The sequence below is a fragment of the Dioszegia hungarica genome (assembly GCF_025882075.1).
Source record: "Dioszegia hungarica strain PDD-24b-2 chromosome Unknown MKK02contig_8, whole genome shotgun sequence".
NCBI lineage: Eukaryota > Fungi > Basidiomycota > Tremellomycetes > Tremellales > Bulleribasidiaceae > Dioszegia > Dioszegia hungarica.
The window spans coordinates 882,387-900,095 of record NW_026515770.1 but is presented as its reverse complement, the minus strand read 5'-3'; the positions used below and the strand labels follow the sequence as shown (position 1 = coordinate 900,095).

General features: G+C 57.1%; 10 protein-coding genes across 10 annotated transcripts; 6 read left to right on the top strand and 4 right to left on the bottom strand.

Moving 5' to 3' along the window:
- Positions 1–14: 14 nt before the first annotated feature.
- MKK02DRAFT_44027 (protein-vacuolar targeting protein) lies at positions 15–2,277 on the top strand (the record flags this gene model as incomplete). Its single annotated transcript, XM_053092737.1, has 12 exons — positions 15–465; positions 526–552; positions 603–666; positions 711–803; positions 861–954; positions 1,004–1,118; positions 1,164–1,306; positions 1,357–1,438; positions 1,493–1,701; positions 1,745–1,926; positions 1,972–2,083; positions 2,137–2,277. 12 exons carry the CDS (start codon positions 15–17, stop codon positions 2,275–2,277), a joined length of 1,713 nt encoding a protein of 570 aa, XP_052945118.1.
- A 406-nt stretch (positions 2,278–2,683) lies between these two features.
- On the top strand, positions 2,684–4,135 carry MKK02DRAFT_32789 (uncharacterized protein; the record flags this gene model as incomplete). Its single annotated transcript, XM_053088575.1, has 3 exons — positions 2,684–2,899; positions 2,950–3,066; positions 3,113–4,135. The coding sequence occupies 3 exons, from the start codon at positions 2,684–2,686 to the stop codon at positions 4,133–4,135; spliced, it is 1,356 nt and encodes a 451-aa protein (XP_052945117.1).
- Positions 4,136–4,525: 390 nt separating this feature from the next.
- On the bottom strand, positions 4,526–6,081 carry MKK02DRAFT_32788 (uncharacterized protein; the record flags this gene model as incomplete). The annotated part of the gene is made up of 7 exons (XM_053088574.1): positions 4,526–4,614; positions 4,662–4,754; positions 4,807–4,953; positions 4,994–5,124; positions 5,177–5,686; positions 5,721–5,819; positions 5,870–6,081. 7 exons carry the CDS (start codon positions 6,079–6,081, stop codon positions 4,526–4,528), a joined length of 1,281 nt encoding a protein of 426 aa, XP_052945116.1.
- A 491-nt stretch (positions 6,082–6,572) lies between these two features.
- Positions 6,573–7,447, top strand: MKK02DRAFT_44024 (HAD-like domain-containing protein; the record flags this gene model as incomplete). Its single annotated transcript, XM_053092736.1, has 4 exons — positions 6,573–6,635; positions 6,679–6,856; positions 6,916–7,090; positions 7,138–7,447. The coding sequence occupies 4 exons, from the start codon at positions 6,573–6,575 to the stop codon at positions 7,445–7,447; spliced, it is 726 nt and encodes a 241-aa protein (XP_052945115.1).
- Positions 7,448–7,741: 294 nt separating this feature from the next.
- On the top strand, positions 7,742–8,618 carry MKK02DRAFT_44023 (uncharacterized protein; the record flags this gene model as incomplete). Its single annotated transcript, XM_053092735.1, has 5 exons — positions 7,742–7,779; positions 7,827–8,264; positions 8,309–8,364; positions 8,415–8,510; positions 8,563–8,618. 5 exons carry the CDS (start codon positions 7,742–7,744, stop codon positions 8,616–8,618), a joined length of 684 nt encoding a protein of 227 aa, XP_052945114.1.
- A 63-nt stretch (positions 8,619–8,681) lies between these two features.
- On the bottom strand, positions 8,682–9,442 carry MKK02DRAFT_44022 (acyl-CoA N-acyltransferase; the record flags this gene model as incomplete). Its single annotated transcript, XM_053092734.1, has 5 exons — positions 8,682–8,725; positions 8,768–9,165; positions 9,209–9,237; positions 9,280–9,296; positions 9,343–9,442. The coding sequence occupies 5 exons, from the start codon at positions 9,440–9,442 to the stop codon at positions 8,682–8,684; spliced, it is 588 nt and encodes a 195-aa protein (XP_052945113.1).
- Positions 9,443–9,662: 220 nt separating this feature from the next.
- On the bottom strand, positions 9,663–11,194 carry MKK02DRAFT_44021 (uncharacterized protein; the record flags this gene model as incomplete). The annotated part of the gene is made up of 8 exons (XM_053092733.1): positions 9,663–9,732; positions 9,781–10,282; positions 10,318–10,532; positions 10,576–10,605; positions 10,648–10,739; positions 10,773–11,030; positions 11,077–11,132; positions 11,176–11,194. The coding sequence occupies 8 exons, from the start codon at positions 11,192–11,194 to the stop codon at positions 9,663–9,665; spliced, it is 1,242 nt and encodes a 413-aa protein (XP_052945112.1).
- Positions 11,195–11,488: 294 nt separating this feature from the next.
- On the top strand, positions 11,489–13,461 carry MKK02DRAFT_36663 (VHS domain-containing protein; the record flags this gene model as incomplete). The annotated part of the gene is made up of 10 exons (XM_053089469.1): positions 11,489–11,549; positions 11,610–11,697; positions 11,747–11,963; positions 12,017–12,113; positions 12,156–12,214; positions 12,259–12,312; positions 12,362–12,442; positions 12,486–12,711; positions 12,757–12,856; positions 12,903–13,461. 10 exons carry the CDS (start codon positions 11,489–11,491, stop codon positions 13,459–13,461), a joined length of 1,542 nt encoding a protein of 513 aa, XP_052945111.1.
- A 28-nt stretch (positions 13,462–13,489) lies between these two features.
- MKK02DRAFT_44019 (uncharacterized protein) lies at positions 13,490–14,562 on the bottom strand (the record flags this gene model as incomplete). The annotated part of the gene is made up of 6 exons (XM_053092732.1): positions 13,490–13,954; positions 13,987–14,095; positions 14,137–14,214; positions 14,268–14,317; positions 14,349–14,397; positions 14,441–14,562. 6 exons carry the CDS (start codon positions 14,560–14,562, stop codon positions 13,490–13,492), a joined length of 873 nt encoding a protein of 290 aa, XP_052945110.1.
- Positions 14,563–15,689: 1,127 nt separating this feature from the next.
- Positions 15,690–17,660, top strand: MKK02DRAFT_44018 (putative aromatic-L-amino-acid decarboxylase; the record flags this gene model as incomplete). The annotated part of the gene is made up of 11 exons (XM_053092731.1): positions 15,690–15,703; positions 15,745–15,758; positions 15,806–15,907; positions 15,952–16,253; positions 16,285–16,476; positions 16,509–16,641; positions 16,686–16,748; positions 16,793–16,833; positions 16,881–17,004; positions 17,048–17,253; positions 17,289–17,660. The coding sequence occupies 11 exons, from the start codon at positions 15,690–15,692 to the stop codon at positions 17,658–17,660; spliced, it is 1,563 nt and encodes a 520-aa protein (XP_052945109.1).
- Between the last annotated feature and the right edge of the window lie 49 nt (positions 17,661–17,709).

Sequence of the window (17,709 nt, the reverse complement as noted above, 5' to 3'; positions counted from 1 at the left end):
CGCAGGCCGCAGAGATGTCTGCTCCAGAAGCAGACGCAGCGCGCGACAATGCGCCCTCAGCGGCTCAGCTAGCCCTCCCCCCAACGCTCAGCCGAGCAACCTCCACCTCTGCCCTTTCCGTCGTTTCCGTCGAATCAAGCCTTCAGAGCTCGCCTCGGCGCTTGCTTAGCTCTCGGACTCTAGCAGCGCTCCCTCAGCTGGTAGCACACGACGGAGGGCTAGTCAAGGCTGCCGAGGGGAGCGCAACGGGCACGCCGTCGTCTAGTCGTCCGAGCTCTCTGTTCGGGCTGGCGGTTGGAGGGAGTCCTCGTTCGACCCCTTCGAGGAAGGGCAAGGAGAGGGCGTTGCCGACTGACTTGGAAGGAGGGGAAGGGGCGGCTAACGTGGAGGTAGGAGCTGCTGAAGCACTCAGGCGGATGAAGAGGGGGAAAGGCGGCATATCAGGTCCGAAAGATGGCGGGCCTGGTGAGCTATTCTGACCTCGCTTCGTCTTAAGGTGGTCAAGGAGGCGCGCTGATGGTTTAGAGGCCGATATAGTCGCTTACGATCACGGTGCGTCCCTATGACTGGTGCGACTGGAGCAGGAAGAGCTGATACTTCAGACCGGATACGAAACACCCGCCAGTACTTTGTCCTCACTGACGCTGGAAAGCCTGTCTTTCAATCGTGCGTCTTTCCCGTACGGGTAGGAGAGGACTGACCCCGGATAGACATCCAGAGCTAAACGAGAACTCAGCTACTGACCTCTCGGGCGTGGCTCAGACCCTGATCTCCATCTTTGCAGGCGAGAACGACAAGATCCGGTCCGTCCCTGCCCCGAAAGTCCACCTCAAGAGGAAGAGAAAGGCTGACTTCTACAGGTGCATCAATAGAGGCCGGCATAGGATAGCGTTCGTGCTCCGCTCTCCGCTGTACTTCTTCTGCGTGAGCGACTGGGGCGAACCGGAACATATAGTACGTTGCCTGTGCCAGCACTGACCAGGGGGCTAAGCTTACTAAGCAGTTACGAATCCATCTCGATTATGTACACCTCCAGATCTTGTCTGTGGTGACCTCGACCCAGCTGTCCAAGGCTTTTCAAAGACGGAGCAACTTTGACTTGAGCCGACTACTCGAGGGTAAGTCCGGGAACGACCGGATATGGAGTGGTCACTGATCAACAGGGACTGAGAACTTTCTACATCACCTGATAGAGGGCGCGCAGTACGACTTCAACTTCATCACCTCTACTCTGCAGCCGCTGCGGATGAACCCCGTCCTTCGTGAGGCGGCCGCAGCTTCGCTGATACCGCCTGCCAAGTTTAGAGTGAGCTACGTTGAGCGTGTTGCAGTGACCGCGGTAGCTGACACGTAAAGGACCTGCTATATGTCCTCCTCATAGCAGATGGACATATCGTCACTCTTCTCCGCCCGAAGAAGCACTCCATACACCCCTCAGGTCAGCTTTGCAGCGCTTTAATCCCTCTTAGGGGCTGCCTGAGCTGACCTGTAGATCTGCACCTCTTGCTGAACATGCTGGCCTCATCCCAATCCCTCCGATCGACCGAGACCTGGATCCCCATCTGTCTTCCCAAGTTCAACCCCGCCGGCTTCGTACACGCCTACATCAGCTACGTGTCCGCCAGCCTGGGACTGGTCTTCGTCAGCGCCGACCGGGAGGCCTTCGAGGAGCTTCGCGCATGGCGAGCTAGCGTCGTCCAAGTAGGTCCTGCCTTGAATCAGAGAGATCAAGCTGACAGCGCAGACTCTGGAGAAGGAAAAGACGCTGCTCAAGATTGAGCAGTCTATCCCTCAACACTCGTATGATGTCTCGACCCTAGCCTGTCCAGGCTTGCTGCACTTTATCTACAAGTCCCGACAGCTTGTGCAGATTACGATGCCGGAGTGGGCGGAGCCGTATCATACAGACGGGCAGGACAGGCGAAGGTGAGCTAAGAGTTGTGCTCGGCGCGCGTCAAGCTGACATGGCAGAGTGATCACGATGTATCATCGCCTACATGACGCGGTACATGCTCGTTCGGGCCAGTCTGCGCCCTTGAAGCTTATGTATATGCGCACGGAGCATGAAGCGTATCTAGCATGGGTGAGTTCCGCCTCTGCCTTCCACTTGGGGGTAAGTGTAGCTGATGAATGTAGGTGACCAGACCATTTGAGCTCTACATGACTCTTTCTCCGACCTTGTCCAAGTCGGCGGCTGTAGCGGCTGCCAATACGATAGCGAAGTGGGTCGCGGCTGAGGAGGGGCGGATCTTTCTAAAGGATGCACCTGTGTTCTGAGTGGGGCATCCGCGTGGGGAATATCAAAAGCTGGAAGGCACATTCCATATTTTTCTTTTCAACAGTACATCCGCATGCTTCCGGTCGATCTTAGGCCTGGTTAGGCTGTAGACCGGGCAGGATCACATAAATCCATGTCTGTTGCAAAGCATAGCATGTCATGATCTATAGGGCGGACGCGCAGAGATAAACAACGTCACGTGCTCCCTGCTTTCAATATACCGCCGACGGTCCCCTCCCCCCTTCAGGCGCGGGTTTCTTTCTTTCTCTCTTGTCACATCATCATCAGCCATATCTGTACACAGGCTCCTATCTACGACGACGGCGCTGACAGGCCGTGCTCCGACGCACCGCGCAATTACAAACCTCTCGACCGAAATAAGAAAGGAAAGCACCACATGCCAATATGAATGCGCGCCTCGGTCTTCCCTCTCCCCTCATATCCCCTGCGATCCCCTCCCCCCTCTCCACAGGTAGTCGGCAGCCACTACCCAATGCGCGCGCAGGACCGTCCAATCCGCCGGCGCCGCCGAAAGAGAGACCACCCAATTTTGAGATTGTGATTCCTCTCGGTGGGAGAAGGAAAGAATACCCTTTCCATTGGCCCGCGCAGGAGGATATCGTGAGTATACGCCGAGCCCGAGGGGATTATAGGATGGACTACGCTGATAGGAGAAGGAGCCAAAGAGGCTGCCGAAGAAGGACGAGTACGATGTGCTGCAAGAGCCGTTGTTCTGCCTCTGGCAAAAGTGCAAAGCTCAGCTTGCGAATGTCACTATTGCCAAGAAGGTGAGTCTTGCTCTCCCTGGCGCGAAGAAGATGCTGACAATCGTAGCACTACGCGCAACATCAAGCCTCGGTCAACGGAAGGGTATGCGGTATTCGGCGGTGCGTAAAACCCGTCGATAACACCATACCTGGCGCGTGTGAGCGGCACTACACCGAGTGCCATCTCCAGCGCTTTCAGCCCAATCTTCGCTATCTTGCCCTTGCGGATCCCGGCGCTCGTCCCATTGCTCCTCTCCCCAGACATCTCGCCCGGCCTCCTCCACTTCCTTCCTCGGATATATCCCCGCAATACCTCATATCCTCTCCCGTTGCGCCATCCCCTCTCCCCGTCGAGCCTCCTTCCCAATCAGGCCTCGTTCCGCCAGTCCTCGCGCGCAAGGCACGCAAGAACAGCCCGGTCGAAAGCTCCCTGGGGTCCTCCTCGTCGACGAGCACCAAATACTCTATCCTTCCGGACCATGGCGACCACCCATTCTGGCCCACAGAGGGGGATGCCATATCCACCTCGTCCCGGAAATACTCGAGCTACATCTTTCCACATCCAGAGGAGGGCGGGAACGACGATTCGGACAAGGCCGTCGTGGAAATGGGCAACTCCATGTCGGATCGCAATGCCGTCTCGTCCATGCCCACATTCACATTCCCCTCTATCCCCGAAACGGAAGCCGTAAATACTCCTTCCCCATCTAGCTCCATCACCCTTCGGGCCGCGGTCCCGCCAAAATCAGCCACACGGCTCGAGCTTAGGGTTGTACCGCGCACCCAAGCGGGCCCTTTGCACGTTACCGTCCCCCTCGCGGATATCCACGCCGAGATTGCCAAAGTCAAGGCGAGGCTCCCGGCGCACGTCCCGCCGAGGGATGCTTCGCCAGATCCTCACGTCAGGGATGGGAAACGAAGGAGGATGGAGCGCGAGGCGCTCAAGTCAAAGATTAGGCGGGCGGCGGAGAGGGTGGCGACGCAGCAGGCGGGAAGGACGCTGGGTGTGGAGTGGTGGGAGACCATGTTTGAGGTGAAGGGGTCTTTGGAAGAAGCGGCGAAGGGGGGGCGTGTTGGTGATCTACGGTGATGGGGTGGAGCGATGGGAGCGGACGAGTGGTAGGTGTGGACATTATTTCATGTGAGACGGATCTGTAATGCTGTATGTAGCTGTATAAGCCATATGCTGCTCTGTACTATGCATTAGGTTGTAGTGTAGCTGCAAGCGCATGATTGTTTCCTGGTCCGGTACCGTCGCCAGATGCGCGAGCGGTACATTTGAAAAGGAATGCGTATACCCGCACACTTCCGCATTTGAGGTGCCGATCGTCTGGAAGACCCCTTGGGACCCGAGGAGCGAGGCGGGAATACACCTGAGGCCAAGATGGGAGTACGTGTTTGCTCTCTGGGGGACGCTGTCCGCATCAGCCCGGACATCAGGCACGTCGGGTGGTCTGCTTAATTCACAATGATGATGGCCTTACCGCTGCTTCGTCTTCTTCTTCCTTGGCTCGGGCTCTGCACCAGGCGAAGTGGTGTCCGCTACCGAGCCGAGCGCTGCGCCAACTTCTGATCACATCAGCACTCTAAGGTAATAGGTGTGACTGTGGATATACCGCTTGCTTCAGCGTGCTCTGTCTGGATCTTCCGCTTCTTCGTGGCCGGCTTCGGACCAGCTTCTGGGCCCGCAGCTGTCTCCGCCGGAGATCCTGTATGATCAGCTCGTTTCCCACTAGTAAGCTGACGTAGATATAGACTGACCCGATGATGTTGCTGCCTTCTTCTTGCTCCTATCGCGCTTTTTCTTCGGCTTGTACAGCTTGTACGGCTGCAGATAATCCACCTCCGCGTCCAGCTCCATCGCCTTTCGATGAGCAGCGCGGACAAGCTGGATTCGATGGGTGAAGACTGGAACGTCAGAAGATCCACCAAAGGGGTCGGGACGTACTATCGGGTGCAGGCCGGACAGGCGGCTGGGCCGGGCACAGAGCATCGCGTAGTCCAGTCATCGCTTTAGCAGCTCTAGGTTGACTGCTAGGCTCAGCTGTATTCAATGCAGAGGCTCTCTCCATCGCCTTGCTATGGCAAGCTTGGCACGCGCCCCTGCCGTGAAAGTAGTCGTGCAACTCACCCTGGGTATGGCAGGTTCTGCTTTGAAGCAGCTTTGACAGCCTTCCAATCCACCTTTCCCACCTTTTTCCGCTGCTTCCGCTCCACCTCGTCGAGACTCATCACAGCTCTGAGCGCCACGTCCGCCTCCTCCGGCCCTCTGACAAGCGTGCTCGACTCCTCTGCCTCAACTTCCTCGTGCCCTTCTCCCTCCGCCGGCGTAGCGGCCGCATGGAGCGGATACGCCTCCCTCAACTCCCTCACGGCCTTCTTCAGCTCCTTCGCTGCCGCAACAGTCCCGGACGTGGGTTCATCATCCTCATCCTCGTCGGAAGAAAGCTGGATGAGCCGCCTGTAACTCGCATATTCGCCCCTGGAGGTTCCTTGGTCCGAAGGGGGAATTCGGCCGGTCGGGGACTCGGAATCGCGCTCGGAGTTTCGATGAACGGGTGCTGGGCTACCGTCGGATGATGTGTCGGATAGTTCCATACTCGTTGAGCACTGAAGGGCGATGTAAGGCCGAAGATATGACCTCCAACTCGTGCAGGAGTGCGGGCCTGAAACACCTTACGGCATTCAGATTTTGGCTGGTGCCTGGCCGTGCCTGGCGCTTGAAGGTCTTGCTGCAAAAGTCCGCCAAGCGTCCGTCTGCCATCTGTATCAGCCTATCGTCCATCTCTCTTCCCTGCCATGTCCATCGAGAATAAGCAGGGACAAAGGCAGAGGACTGCTTGATCTTGTTGGCGCGGCCAAAAAATCAGGCGTTCCTGTTCTCCTCAGCCCGCTGGCGAGCACGTTTACCGCTCCTCCTGCCGCCGGCTTCCTGTACCGAGGAGTGTACTCCTCTGCCCGGACGATGGCAGTCCGGCGCCGATGGGCCGAGTGGGTGACGACTCCGAGGAGTCCCCAGGGCCTCAGAGGGCCCATGTGACGCGCAATCGAGCGAGATGTTTCAGAAACTTCCCTTCCGCCGGTATTACCAGCTCTCCCAGACCGCCAAATCCCCCTCAATCGCCCACACATCTGCCTCTCCACTCGACACTTTCCCTGCGCTATGCTTCACAACCTCTCTTGACGCGACGGACGCTCAACTCCACGGCGATATCGCCCCTCAAGGACCTCGTAGCCAGGCGGTGACTGCCCAGACTCCACGGCAGATCTCGGAATGACATCAGATCACGTCCAAGATCCCGTCGGAAAGTGATCATCCCCGCAACTCGACCTGATAACTCGGGTCTTCTTCTCCACATTGACAGCACGTTGGCCCTTGGTCGACGACTTTTTCTTGCTATGCACAGCTCGTACAATTCGGTCCGATGGAAGCGCAAAAGATACATAAGGAAGCAGGGGGACCAGACCCCCATCTCCAACGCTCCTGTCGCCCTACTTCCTACTCACCGCCGTAACCCTCCTTCAGCATGTCTGACGAGCACAAAGAACAGGTCTCAACCTTCATCGTCGAGGGGGTCATCTTTGACATGGTGAGTCTTTCTCTCCTGCGACGAGGCTAAAGCTGACGGTAAGGATGGCACCCTGGTAGACTCCATCTCTGCGGTCGAGGCGGCATGGACCAAGAAGGCCAAGGAGCTCGATATCGACGCCCAGAAGCTCATCAAGGACTCGCACGGCCGTCGGGTCGCCGACATGCTGAAGGAGGTCGACCCGGACCTCAACGATGACAACGTGGATGAAAAGGCACAGCGTGAGTCCCTCTCCGTTTACCGGGGCTAGAGATGAAAGAGGTCGCAAGCTGACGTCAAGCAGAGTTCGAGCAGTCCACTCTGGACTTTGCGGACGACTCGAGCGCAGACGACGACAAGACCGTCAAGATCCTTCCGGGCGTCAAGGCCTTGATCGACTCGCTCCCGAAGGACAAGTATGCCATTGCTACCTCGGGCGGGAAGATCTACTGCCACGGCTGTCTGAAGCGGGTGGAGTGAGTCTTTCTTTCTCTCTCCGCCCCGGCCGAGGCTAATAATGTAGTCTCGACGTCCCCCAAGTCTGCGTGACGGCCGACGACAAGCGCCTTGAAGAAGGCAAGCCCCACCCCGCCCCCTTCCTCCTCGCTGCCAAAGACCTCGGCCTCGACCCGAAAAAGTGCGTCGTCTTTGAGGACTCGCCCTCGGGCATCAAGGCCGCCCTCGCTGCGGGATGCACGGCCATTGCCGTCTGCACCTCGCGAAAGAGGGAGAAGATCAACCAGCACGGCGCGCACTATGTGGTGGATACGATGGAGAAGATCAAGGTGGAGCAGTTGGAGGACGGGCAGATGAAGTTTACTGTTACTCATTAGTCGTCGAAGATCAAGACATGTATCGATAGTACCTCTGCTATAGCGTCTCCTACAGCTCCGAGCAGTGCGTAGCGGTTGCATGCGGGGTTCCTCTACCCCGAATCATAGGGCCTGTGGAGATTCGAGGATGTCCGTGTCAGGTTGCCAGCCACTCGAGGTTGATTTTCTCGCTCAACCTCTTCTTGCTTCTTCCATTCTTCTGTTGTCTTGCGCATACCATATCTCCGACCAGACACCTTCCCACAGCGCAGACACGCTCTTCACGCTTGAACTTCCACCGAGAAACCAATCATAATGGCACGCGGAGGCGCAGCATCATCTCGCGGAAGGGGGTACGTCCTCCTCCCTTGTCCCTGTCCGCCACCACTAACTCCTGTAGCAAGTTCAAGATCTCCCGCGGCGGCGGCCGTCATTTCTCGCGAGACCTCGACACCCGCGCAGCCCTCAAGGGCGAGATCAACGGGGACGAATCTTCCGAGGAAGAAGAGTCTGAAGAGGAGGACGAATCATCCGAGGATGATGCCCCGACTGCCGCTGAGGAGAATGCGCAGCTCGCGCCTGAAATGGCGGCGATGAATCTCAAGCTGGGGAATACGGTGGATGTGGGCGGAGGGGCGGATGGGGATGATGGGATGAGCAGGGCGGAGCGCAAGGCCGCCAAGAAGGCGCAGTCGGGCAAGAAGGTGCAGATTCAGGAACCGGAGAGTGGATCCGAGGAGGAGGATCAGGGGGTAGCGAAGCGGCAGCAGGAGAGTAAGGAGGTGGCGGCCAAGGGGAAAGCGAAGGTCGCGGCGGCGGATATGAGCAGGAGGGAGAGGTGAGTTCAGGTCTCCGCGGTGAGGGATCTGGCTGATGGGACAGGGAAGCAGCAGACAAGAAGGCCGCAGCGGAGCGATACAAGCAGATGCACGCCCAGGGTCAGTTGTCCCACCAATGTCGCTTTCCTGGATATAGCTGATCATCTCAGGCAAGACCGTAGAGGCAAAGACCGACCTCGCTCGCCTGCAGGAAGTCCGCCAACGTCGCGAAGCAGCAGCCAAGCAACGAGAGGCCGAAGCAGCAGGTGAGCTCGCTTCTCTGTACCCAGCTGCAAGACTCAGGCTGACCCCTCGCAGAAGCCGCAGCGATCGCACAAGAGAAGAAGGACAAGGCGGCGGCCCGCAAATTCTGAGCTCGTCGTATCTGTACTCGTCCCTTCACTTTGTGTCTACTCTATAGATCTCATGGCATCTGTCTAGCTTGCAATCTTGATATCCTTGATCATCTTCTGATGTGGTGCTGCCTATCAGCTCTACCCCTTTTGCAGACCAAAAGACTCACCTCCCTCCTCGTCAAACTCTGGTCCCTCCTTCCTGAACCCCAACTTGGCATAGAAAGGCACCACTGGCATCTGCGAGTGCAGCTTCAGCCTATACACCTTCCCCTCTCCCTCTTCCGCGTCCCTCGTTGCTCCCGCTAGATCCTCAGCCTTGTGCTCCCTCGCGTGCTGCTCTACAGCGAGCATAAGCTCCTTGCCGAATCCGTATTGCCTGTAGTCTTTGAGGATGGCCAGGCGGGAGATCTTCCCGATGGATGGTGTGAACCGGACGGTGCCTATTGGTTTCTTGGACGGTGGGGCTTCTGGGTCGAGCGACGTGGGGCTGAGGGATGAAGTGGACTCGGGCGGTGGGGAGGGCTGCGTGACGGACAGGAGGAGGGAGGAGGAGATTGGTTCATATCTGCAGGCTCAGCTGTGCTACCGAGAAGATGGGGTGGACGCACTCGTCTAGCTCGCTATCGACATCAAAGCCCTTAGATTGAGCACACAATTATGCGGTACAGGAGAGGCTTACCTGTTCAACCACAAAGACTGCCTGATGTCAGCTCAGTCTGGGCTGTTCACGGGTCGGACTCACTCTCTACGCGGACATCAAAGCACGCCTGCACCTTCTCCTCTGTCGAGGCTACCTCGATGATGAAGGGCGGTCGCTGTGGCTTTTCTGCTGATCCGCTCATTGCAGCCGATTTTAGGATGATTGGTAGAAGCAACGCAACAAGTTTCAAAATCATCCTGCCTTGCGACAGAGATTTCCGGAACACGCTCGAACACGCGGGCCTAGGACCCCGTCGTTGAGAGATGCAGCTCCGGGTCTACGTAGGGTCCGAGTATCTACAGATCGCGCGATGAACGCCGAGCATCTACAGCACGCAGCTCAACTACAGATGCATCAACAACCTATGGGACAACGTGGTACTGCTTTGGTGGCTTGAGGGTGCCCATCTCCAGCGGCATGTCAAAGTTGGATCTGTCTTGTCAGCTCGGCTCTGGTGATCCTTCCTGGGGCACAACTCACGCAGCACGGTATCGCCTCAAGAACTTGATGGCGTGCTCCTCGACGTGGTCCGGCTCCATATCCAGGTCGGCCCACGACTTGATAGCCTCGCCGTCGATCCCCACCATCTTGGCATTCCCATCCCCGACAGACCACCCACTCGGCTTCTCCTCTGCCGCCGCGGCCTCCATGAGCTCGACGCCAAAGTCGTCAATGTATTTCCGCTCAATCTCGTCTGCGTTGACTGTGGGCCACCAGAGCGCGCGGTTGCTGACGGTCGCAAACGCCTTGGCGACCGCTTTGGGGACGGTCGGGGCGGTACTGGGTGGGTTCATCGTCATTGCAGCGACGAGGTTGAGGAGGGAGTTGTAGGTGTGGACGGCGGGGCCAGCGAGGGCAAAAGTGGAGGCGGTAGAGGTGAGAGGGGCGGTAAGCATGATGCCGAGAGCCTGGGCGACGTCGAGGACGTGTACCGGGAGGATCTTGGTTCGGCCGTTGTTCAGCTTGTACAGGATGGGGTATTCTGTCATCAGCTCTGGGTCACAGAGGTTGACTCACGAGCCATGGCATTCAGGAGCCAGTCCTCGTGACCGTACATCCCCGCAGGCCGGGCAATGGTAGCTTCCGGGAAGGCATCCCGTACTGCCCGCTCGCCAGCGTATTTACTCCGGTAGAAGGCTGATGCAGAGTCGGGTGAGGCGTTGAGGTGAGAGACGTGGAAGAAGCGGGACACGCCTGCCTGAGCGGCGACCGAGGCGATGAGACCAGCGGCTCTGTGGAATCAGCGCTGTCCATGATTCCGGCCAGCTACCTCACTTGACGTTGACATCCTCAAACTTGAAGTTCCTGCTTGTCAGCTCGAGCTCCATCCTGGCCATAATAGCTCACCTGGTCTCGTGGTCCCTTCCAGTCAAGTTGTACACCGCATCCGAGTGCTTCAAGCACTCATATATCTGATCCGGGTTCCTCGCGTCCCATTCCTACCATCAGCTCCGCTGTTGCGCCCGACATACCATCGGCACAATCTGTCCCAAATCACCCATCACCCTCAAATGCCTCTTCTCGTCCTCATCTCTGTAGGGCACAATGACCTGCGTCCCGAGCTTGGCGATCTTGTGCACGAGGTATCGGCCCAAAAAGCCCGTACAGCCGAAAACAGTCACGGTATGGCCTGATACCGATGATCGGCCGCCGGTAGCGGGACCATGCTTGATGATGGGTGTGGGCGTACCGCCTCGGGGGTTGTTTTGGATGATGAGGTCGTGTGCGAACTGGCATATTCAGCTACCGACTTGAAGAGGGCTGGGAGGAACATACCCGTTTTGAGCCGAACTGAGGAGTGGCTTTAGCTATCCGAGCCCGGGCAACGGGTGCTATCTATCAGCCTGCGTCCAGGTCTACCCATGGGCCGCTTACCTAGTCTTGCGGACACCATAGCCGGCTGTCTAAGTAGTGTATGAGATGTATGCACGCAGATAGGTCCACCAACAGCAAAGGGCGGGAGCAGAAAGTAGCTCTACCTGCTAAAACGGGGGCATGAATAATGACGTGGCCCGTGCGTGAGTTGTCGCCCAAGCGCGCAACAGGGGGTATCTCGCCTGCATTCCTCTCTCATACATCTATATAACAGCTCATCATCATCCCGGAGACCACAGCGGACACAGCGAGCAGGTTGATCGCCTACTATTGAGGAATCAAGCAGGAAAAACCCCAGCGAAAATAGTCCAGTATGATGTCGGGCGGGTCAACGCGGCCGTGGGCGAGCCTCAGCCCTATACAGGCGCTTATCGGTGAGCTTACCGCTCTATACGGTCTTTGGCCCATCAAGAGGATGAGCTGACAGCGAATAGAGCAGGCATGTGATCCTACGCTTCCCGAGCCAAATCACACGGTCAATATCGAGCTCGCTGAGCTAGTCAACAAGAAGAAAGCGAATAGGTGCGCTATGTCTCCGGCCTCTATATACGATGCCTAGCTGACCCTGCAGCGCTCGCGAAAGCATCTTTGGTCTGCTCCCACATATCAACTCGCGGAATCCGAATCAAGCGCTCCTCGCTTTGAATGTCCTGGACCATCTCGTCCGGAACTGCGGATATCCGATACACCTTCAGATTGCGACAAAGGACTTTCTCAACGAGCTCGTGCGGAGGTTCCCAGAACGGCCACCTATGGTCACAGGGCGTGTGATGAGCCGGATTCTTGAGGCAAGCTGAGGCTCATACTCTGAGGCGAGCAAGAGGATAAGCTGACAATGCAGATGATACATGAGTGGAAGAACACGTTGTGTGTCCAGTCCAAGTACAAGGAGGACTTGGTGCATATACGGGATATGCACCGTCTCCTCAGCTACAAGGGTGTGTAGATGCTCCTGGGCTTTGGACTTGGCTTACAAGCAGGATATCGGTTCAAATCGTTTGACGCGACACGGGCCATGTCCGCTGCAAACCCGAACGAGGTCAGTTGGACAGCGATGGATACAGGCTGTAGCTGATAATTTAGACATTGAAATCACCTGAAGAGCTGGAAGAGGAGGATCGAGCCGCCAAGAGTGCTGTAAGCTATTGCACTGTGATCTCTTCGTGTACAAATAGCTGACAGCCAGAAACTCCAGGAGCTCATCCGGAGAGCAACCCCACGGGATCTTGCCGCGGCTCAGGAACTCATGAAGCAATTGTCCGGCGCAGTAAGCCACTGAAGCCCGTTTCTGGAGCTTCGCTGACAAGCAGGAACCCGAAAAGGCTCCGGACTACGCTGCGCAGACATTCCACGAACTCGACAAGGTCCAATCAAAAGCTATCCTCCTCAACGATATGCTCAACAACGCGAGGGAGGGCGAGCGGATAGGGATTGTCGGTGACGCATATGAGCAAGTGGCAACTGCGTGTAAGGGGGCACGACCAAAGATTCAGAAGTGGATCGAAGAGGATACCGGAGAGCGGGAGGGCATGATGGGTCAGTCGAGCTTGGGCCATGTTTGAGCGATGACTGATATAGCAGATCGCCTCTTATTGTGTAATGACCTTATCAATAATGCGCTGGAACGGTTCCAGGCTTGTAAAGCTGGAGATTGGGCTCTGGCTCAAGCTTTGGTGGAGTCGTGAGTTGTTTCTCCATTGTTCATGCAGGCCGACACTGACAAACAGCTCCAACCCCAATCAAAAAGCTGCAGACCTCATCTCTTTCGATGCTTTTGCGGACGAAGAGCAGGGCATGTCGGGACATGGCGGTCTCGCACTCCCCAACGCCGGCGGATCCAACCCCGCAGCAGCCAACAACGCCAACATGTCATCCAGCGGTCTCCCGCTCGACCTGTTCTCCTCCCCTTCCCCCTCGCCCACCCCAAACCCCATGTCGACCATGTTCTCTTCTTCCTCCTCCTCCACTCCAGCCCGACAAGACCCCATGGCCTTCTTCAATACCTCTGCACACATTCAACAATCTATCCCACAGTACCAGGCCCAGGGCGCTCAGCGGTCTCAATCGCCATACGGCATGCCGGCTACACAGCAGGGGATGGGCGGCGGGTTCGGATTCGGTTCGGGCATCGCGGGTCAGCAGCAACATCAGCTGGAGACGGCACCATTACAACCCCAACAGCAGCAGCAGGGGTATTCGCTGTCACCACAGCCACCGCAGAATGGGCAGCAGAAGCCGGGACAGAAGAAGGACGCTTTTGCGGATTTAGTAGATCTCATGAACTAGATAGATATGTATGTTTTGGGATGCCAGACTATGCCTTCTTCATCCCTCCTCGATGCAGACTGAATGCTCCTCCCTTGACAGTCTTCTCCGCCGTCCGGAAGGTCAAACTCGTCCGTACGCCTCGTTCCGCCGTCCAGGACCCTTCTCTCAGCGCGTCTCCGATCTCCGCCTGGCCCAGCAATTCCGCATTGACGATCCTGTCCCCCTTTCCCTCTTCCCCGGCATGCACCTCGTCCTTCTCCTTGCCGCGTATTCCATGCAGATGTGACGTGTACAGGCTACTGGACAGTACGAGCAGTGATCGAGGCATGACCAGTAGATGCGCCAGTGGAGACGCAGCGATCACGCGAGGTGTAGCATCGTCCGATATCGTAGCTGTCATAGGGGGTGAAGGGGAGACGGTGGAGGCGTAATGATGGATATCGAGGACGATGTGGGAGCCGAGTGAGAGGGTAGCCACAAGTGGCTTGAACGCTGGACCGTCCTCGTGTGGCTGATATCAGCTCGATCTAGACGGGGACGCACAGAGATGCCTTGGCCGGGCTGGTACTCGTTGATCAGGACTTGGTTGAACGACGGAGCGGTGGCTGACGAATCGGCCAAGAAGTGTTCGATCCGCTCGACAATGTTCGGACTGTGTATCAGCTAGATCTAGTGATAGAAGGTGGAGCTTACAAGCCTATGAGCCAGTCCGGAAAGGGCTCAGGAAGAAGGACGCCGTTCTTGCTCATGTTTCCGCCCCAATACTGGAGTCTCCCTGGTCAGCCTCTTTGTCCATCACAGTTGTCGGTTGACGAGGAGCTGACCTCCGCCCCGTCCCGACAGTCTTCCATTTTGGCTGTGGCGATTCTTCGATCTATATCAGCTCATGTCATTGGTCAGCCCACCTTTCGAAGCAGAAACTCCTCTTCATCTTCAGTGATGAACTCCGGCACGCTAACCCTTCAGCTCAACCCGGTGGACTAGAAGGAGGACGCACTAGTATGCAGCGGGCGGGATGCCCTGAACACGGAAGTGCTCCAGATCTGGAAAGCTGGAGCTGGAGCCTTGAGCTTCTGGCTCGACGGTAGAAGGGAGGTCGTCGTGAATAGCGATGGGCATGGTGGGTGGTCCATAACAAAGAGAGATCTCGAAATCGATTTGATGATCAACATCTTCTTGATAATCAGTCTTACACCTTATCAGATCACCTTGTCTTCTGACGCGTATACTGCATCTTCCTCATCAAGCTATGTACAGGGGTTGCGGCTCGGGACCGGTGTAGGCGAGCAGTAGGCAAGCTCGCCATCAATTGACAGCTCCTGTATCAACATTCCTCAGGTCTCAGATACAAACTCCCTCACTTCGCCTATCGCCCGGCCCGCTTCGACGTCCTTACATCCCGACATCGATTCGCCCGAGGTTCGATAGCACAGCGGCGGCATAACTTGGCGGAAATCCTTCACATGTCACACGTGCAAACTCCTGCACCTATACCGGCAGCGGACCCCCTTCGTCGCCTTTCCGCACAGACCGCGCCCCTTCTACCTCGCGTCCTCTGTGCAGGTCGGCCGGAGGGCGATATGGCGTTGCGGCTGGCGTGTGGGTGGCGTGATGAGGAGGAAGGCACTGGAAGGCGATAGAAGGCCAGGGAAGGATACGCGGAGGGATTGCTTGATTGGATGGACGCGGAAAGGACAGTGGGAAGGACGAGGAAGAGGAAACGCACCGGCTCAGGCACGGTGGCGTCGGGTCCCGAAGAAAGCCGCTGACCTTCCACCCTTCATCCTGAGCTTCAGAGCGTGCGTGGCTAGCTATACTTACATTGGCACGCTCACAGCGCGTCCTTCCTGCAAAACACGGCGTCCTCTGGCTTTGGCCTAGCCACGAACCCAATCTCACTCCAAAGCCCCGTCGAGGGCCCTCAAGCGTCAAATCGGTAATTATGCTGACTTCACCCGAAAGGTGGTCCGAGCGCGTCCCGATGGCAGGCTACAGGGCACTGGCGGGCGACTCAGCCACCGCTGCGCCATATCCCTCCTCAAGGAGACCCCTTGGGATGGGGAAAAGGTAGCCCGAGTTTATCCAGCATAGGCTCTTGGACGCCTCTTGCTCGCCGATGTCCTTCGGGCATGTCGACCTTTATAAGGTGGGCTGAATGGATGAGATGAATGGTCTCGCCCAGGAGATCCCGAGCCCGCTATAGAAGCAATACCGTCGACTGACCTGCTAGCAACAATAGGCTCAAAATGGACATTGAAGGGTGAGTATCTGGGCTGACAATGGATATTGCTGACATTGCAGATTTCGCAGAGCAGGTCCGTCAGAGGTCCCTCATCTGGTGGACGGCACGCTGACTGGGCAGGCTACGCCGCTGTCGACGCTGTATGCGACTACTATACCAATCTCTCCAAGAAGACCGTCAGGGCTCAAGTCTTGCCAGGGTACCTAATCGACCAGCTCCCCCGTAAGCTCCCCCTCTTTGCGCTTGCTCAACCTCTGACACTGCAGGCGAGGCGCCAAAGACTGATGAAGACTTTGCCCTCGTCCAATCCGACTTCGAATCCCTCATCCTCCCCGGCATCACCAACTGGCAGCACGGCAAGTTCATGGCGTATTTTCCAGGTATCAGCACCTTCGAATCGATGATTGCCGATCTCTACGCCACGAGCGTCTCCAACCCCGGCTTCAACTGGGTCTGCTCGCCCGCATGTACAGAGCTCGAGCAGGTCATGATGGACTGGATGGCCAAGCTGTTTGGACTGGGCAAGATGTTCCATATCGAGTCGGGTAAGGGAGGAGGGGTTATTTTGGTAAGTCCCCCTCTGGCGGAGCTAACCACAGAACTCGGCATCCGAGGCGGTCTTGACGGCGGCGGTAGCAGCTCGCGAGACGGCGCTACGATACCTGGCGACTACCGAACCGGGGTCCACACTGTCGGGCGACGGCTTTGATATCCCGGACGATATCCGCGCAAAGTACAGCTCCAAGCTCGTCATGTATGGCAGTACCCATACCCACTCACTAGGTCAAAAGGTGAGTCAGATGAAGGGCATAGCTCATCCTAGGCCGCTCTTATCTTTGGCTTGACTTTCCGGGCTGTACCAGTTTCCACGGCGGACAAGTACGCGTTAAGGGGAGATGCTTTGCAAGAGGTCATCGATCAGGATATCAAGGATGGGCTGATCCCGTTTTTCGTCAGTATGTCACGCTCACCTATCTTCTGCTTCAGTGCTGACTATCAGTCGCGACAGTAGGGACTACCTCCACTGGAACTGTAGACCGCATCGACGAGATTGGCGCAGTCTGTGAGTAAGACTCATCGCAGTTCGAGAGTTGCGCTGATCGACAGTGGCCGAGTACAATACCATTTCGCTTCATATCGACGCTGCGGTACGTACCGTCTAGACAATACCTCGGAAACAGAAGCTGATGGCTAGTGGGCTGGGGTCGCCCTAGCTCTGGAGGATCAACGCGGCTATCTCAGACTGGCCGATATCAACCGCTACGCCACCTCGTTCTGCACCAACATGCACAAGTGGGGATTGGTCGCGCTTGACTGCAGTGAGTCTTCCTTCTCCTGCGTGATGATCGTGCTCATGTTCAGCCCTCTTCTTTGTTCGGAATCGCAAGGTCCTCAATCTCGCCCTCGATGCTACGCCTGCGTATCTTCGGTACAAGGAAGCGGAGACAGGTGCGGTCATTGACTATCGAAACTGGCAGCTCGCGCTCGGGCGGCGCTTCAGAAGTATCAAGGTGTGGTTCGTCATGCGCAGCTATGGGGTCAAGGGCTTCCAGGATCACCTTCGAGTGGTAAGTCGACTTGCACTGCCCCGGCTGACGTCTAGGGAATCGATCACTGCCAACAACTCTCAAAGCTCATCATCGCCTCCCCCTCTTTCGAGCTCGTCACGGCCCCCTCCCTTGCCCTACTCACTTTCCGCCTCGGAGGTGCCGCCATACCGGCCGACACTCTCCCGGCCGAGCGCAACCTACTCAACACACTTCTCAACGTCCGTCTCAACGCACGGTACGATGTCTTTCTCACGCAGACATTGCTGCCGAGCACAGATGAGGAGGATGTGTTCTGCATACGGGTAGCGCTAGGCGGAAGGCGGACGACGATGCGGGATGTGGAGGAGGTGTGGGCGGTGGTTGTGGAGGAAGGAGAGGAGGTTCTACGGGAGTGGACGAAGACAAGTGGCGCTGCGTGGGCTTGAGAGCGTCACGGTGAGACTTGCTGTTTCGTCTTTTGGGATTCTAGATCTT